The sequence below is a fragment of the Myotis davidii genome, unplaced genomic scaffold (assembly GCF_000327345.1).
Source record: "Myotis davidii unplaced genomic scaffold, ASM32734v1 scaffold73, whole genome shotgun sequence".
NCBI classification, from domain to species: domain Eukaryota; kingdom Metazoa; phylum Chordata; class Mammalia; order Chiroptera; family Vespertilionidae; genus Myotis; species Myotis davidii.
In genome coordinates, this window is record NW_006286675.1 from 5,396,338 (window position 1) to 5,400,359 (window position 4,022).

A 4,022-nucleotide genomic window follows, 5' to 3' on the forward strand; every position below is an offset into this window, starting at 1 on the left:
ACATACATGCCAAAAACAATCAGGGACAAAGCTGGGGCCCTCGGGGGTTCCCCGCCTCTGACCTCACACCTCAGTAGCTCCGCCCTTCTCTGCCAGATTCCCAGATGGAAGGTGGCAGTGGATGCTGACACTTCATTGTCTTGAAGGTGGAGAGCAGAGGAAAAAGCCTGCCCCAAATTACCCGGACTGAGGCTGTGGGGTTGAGAGACCCCAAAACAACGGTGGGCCCTGGCCAGGTGGCTCAGTTGGTTGGAACAAAAAGGTGGAGAGCAGAGGAAAAGCCTGCCCAAAATTACCCCGACTGAGGCTGTGGGGTTGAGAGACCCCAAAAACAACGGTGGGCGCTGGCCAGGTGGCTCAGTTGGTTGGAACATCATCCCGTACGCCAACAGGTTGCGGGTTTGATTCCTAGTCAGGGCACATACCTGCTTGTTTCAGGCAACCCTGGTCTCTCCCCTCCTCTCTCTCTCTCTCTAGAAATCAATAAAAAGTGAGGGGGGGGGGCAGGGGAAGTGAGAGACATCTGTAAACTGTCAACAATAAAGCAATTTAAATAAATAAATATAAATACATATCAATAAAAACACATCCTCTGGTGAGGATTCAAACAAAACAAAACAAAAAAGCCCACAACTGCAGGAAGCTGGGTTTCCAGAGGCCTGGCCAAGCCACCTCCCTTGCCTGGAGGTCAGATGTCCTTGGAGAACAGATGGAAGAACAAGGTGCTGTCCCCTAGCCCAGCTTCCATCTGACGCCGGGCCAGGCTGGGCAGCTTCCTTCCCCTCCATCCTGTCGGTCCCCACCTCTGGGGCTACATCCTGGCAGCCAAATCTGTCCCAAGCCCACTGCTTCCTTCTCTGCCCCCCCCCCCTCCACCGATGGCCCATCAGGTCCCCAAGAACAAGGCCTGGCCCACTGCCTGCACTGCTGCGCCCAGCGCCCACCGCGGTGAGTGTTGGAGAAATATTTGCGAATGAGTGAGTGCATCTCCTGCCTGGGAGATGGCACCAGCCTCCCACCTACTCTCTCCCTGTCTCTCCTCTTTCCTTCTCACCAATCACCTAGGGACTTTCTAAAATAATTATGTTACAAATGATCATAGGAAGCACTGGCCAGGGAGCTTAGTTAGTGACAGCATCGTGCCTATATGCCACGGTTGCTGGTTTGATCCCCAGTCAGGGCACATATAAGACTCAACCAATGCACGCATAAATAAGTGGAACAACAAATCAGTGTTTCTCTTCTCTCGCTCATCAATAAACAAAAAATATGTATATAAAATAAAAATGTTTCATTAATAAAAAATAAAATGAAAATAATCATAGTAATTGCAAGCACATGTGCCAGCCACTCTACTAAGAGCTTCCCAAGTATTAGCTCATGGAATTCCCACCTGCAAAGTAGGTACTTTTATTATCATTCCCATTCCACAGAGGAAGACAGGCAGATACTCATTCAAGTCGTATCACTCCTCTGGCTAAAACCCTTCATGGCTCCCGATGTCCCCAGGACACAGTCCCAATTCCAGCATACGGCCAACCTGCACCCTGCAGGCCCCACCCGTCTCCCCACTCCGTTCAGTTGCTCTAGCCCATTTGCTGTATCCGACCTGCAGGTGTTTGCATAGACTGTTCCCTCTGCCTGGACCCTTCCCTCCTCTCCTGCCAGCCTCAGGTGGCCACCTCCTGCTCACCCGCCTCTGCTTTGATATCACTCCCCCAGGAAGCCCTGATGCCCCTCTCCTGGCTCCCTCATCCCCCCGGCTGTAAGAGCCTGGCTACACGTCAGTCCTCTGCTCGCCTGCATGATCCACAAGAGCAGAAACGGAGTCACCTTTGCCCCCCAGTGCACAGGGCCGAGCACCCAGCAGAGGTTTAGAAATGTTTACTGAGGTTTCTAGAGGTGGGAGAGGGTGGAGTCATCTCTGCTGCAGAAGAAGCCAAAACAGGTCACTCTTTGCTGTTCAGGATCAAGCCCAGACTTACGTTGATACTGTCCCCTGGGGTAATGGCAACAGGAACAGCATGCCTCTCTCTACCAGGTGCTTATTATGTGCCAGATAAGCGCTTCACATCAATTAGTTCATTTAGCCCTGAGAGATTTGTTGTTATTATCCCCACTTTACAGATGAGGAAATGGAGGTACGGAGAGGTTAAGTCCGTTGCCAAAGTCATAGCTGGGAAGTGGCAGAGCAGGGTGCGCAGTCCAAATTCTTAACCTATAACTGAGGAGCTGGCAACAGCCTGGAGCAAGAATAATGGCCACCCTCCCCACCCCCGCCCGGGAGCCTTGATTTTACACACTGGCCTGTGCCTATAGCTGGGTTTAGGGAAAGGCAGAGGGATGGGGAGGACACAGGGAGAGTGACTGAGAGCTGAGAATCCACCTCACCTTGGGGTCAGCAGGAGGCCCTTGGCCACTCTGTCCCTGGGGCTGTGTCCTTGGAGTGGCCCTGCCCCCTAAAAAGAAGGAAGCCCCAGCCCCCTTCAACAGAATGAGTCACTGCACGAGGCCAGGCTGAAAATAATGGACCTTAGGAACTGGGAAGGTTCCTGCCAGAGTGGGGGAGGAGACTGTGGAGGCCCAAGGGGACAGACTCGCGGAGGGCCTGGATGGACATACAGGGCCTGGAAAGGTTGAGGAAAGGCTTTGGTCCCCCAACAAGGTCTTCCTTCCATAGAGTAAGGCCGACTCCCCACTCACTCCTAGCCCTGAGACCTCCATAAACAAAACTCACCCCTCAAACACAGCCCACTGGGGTATGTAGCTCTGGGAAGAGGAATGGTGGATGTCTCAACCACAGCGCTGGGCGGCCAGCCCTCATCTGGCTGGCCCCTGCTCCCTGGGACAGTCTGCCCTGCTCACCCACCGTGACCTTTATTCTCAGGGCAGCCAGCCAGCCGGGTGGTGGGCAGCCGTGGAAGCCTGACTATAAGAGAAGGAATCTGCGTTTTTTGTAAGTCCCAGCGTTGGGCACACCCACGGCAGAATAATTAAGCTCATGGGATTCTTGCCACAGCCTGAGGACCACAGAGAAGGAGTGGGGCAGGACAATCGGTGGCCTGGCCCCACGGAGGGCTCTGTAATCACCAGGAGTCAGTTTGGCATTTGCAGAAGGAGAAACGGAGGCTTCCTAGGGCAGCGGCAAAGCTTCTGACAGATGCAGAGTGTAGAAAGGGTGCAGAGTTCCATTTCCGAGGCCCCCCTAAAGAAGTGACCCCTTGCTGATGCGCCTACTTGGAGAGAACTGCACAAAATTCCCTCGACACCCTTATGTCACGTCCACACAACTTCAACACACACATTGATCCCCGAACCTGGCCCCCCGCAACCCTGTCACTCCCCAACCCAGCTCCGGACACTGGGTCCCCTTCCCACCAGCTGGTGTGCCCCCACACCTGGCCCCTCCTCATTCCCTCCTGAGCCTCTGGGCCAGTCCTACCTCCCAGCATACCCCCCCGGCCCTGGCACCTTCCCACCGAGGCCTTTGGTCAGACTTACACTCACTTGCCGTGTGCTCACCGCCTATGACCCACCTCCAGGTGCACACCTGAGCTATATATACACCTTGAGCTCTCTTCAGCACGTACCCATCCACACCACAACCTGAACCCCGCCCACACACCTAGGTATGCGCACCTGTACGCCAGCACTCAACTGAATGACCTCACACGCACACCTGGGCCATATTCGAGCTAGTTGCCCCCATCTCAGCTGACACCTGTACCCTCGAGAGTACACCTAAGTCCCCGCAAATGCACCTGTGGCCCAGAGCCCACACTTGTGTCCCCAGACGCTCGCACCAGTGACGCGCTAAGCGGGCAATCCACCTAGTTACCGGCCCGCTCTCCCGCGGCGACCTGAGCTGGGTCCCCCGCACCGCCAGGCCTGGACGTACCTGGATGTTGCGCTTGCTGTCGCAGGCTGGCCCGGTGCCCTGCACCACGCTGTCCAGTACCGCCACCACGTCGGATGCCGGCTCCACGAAGCAGGCGGTGCGCGCGGCGCGGATGGCCGCTTGC

At 55.4% G+C, this 4,022-nt stretch overlaps 1 protein-coding gene across 1 annotated transcript in view; it reads right to left on the reverse strand.

Annotated features, from left to right (window-relative positions):
- The window catches only part of PLXND1 (plexin D1), a 73,135-nt gene that overhangs the window by 67,376 nt on the left and 1,737 nt on the right, over positions 1 to 4,022 (reverse strand). Inside the window, exon 2 of the mRNA XM_015560347.1 lies at positions 3,899 to 4,017. Within this exon, the coding sequence (XP_015415833.1) occupies positions 3,899 to 4,017 (119 nt within the window). The remainder of the gene's footprint in view (positions 1 to 3,898; positions 4,018 to 4,022) is intronic.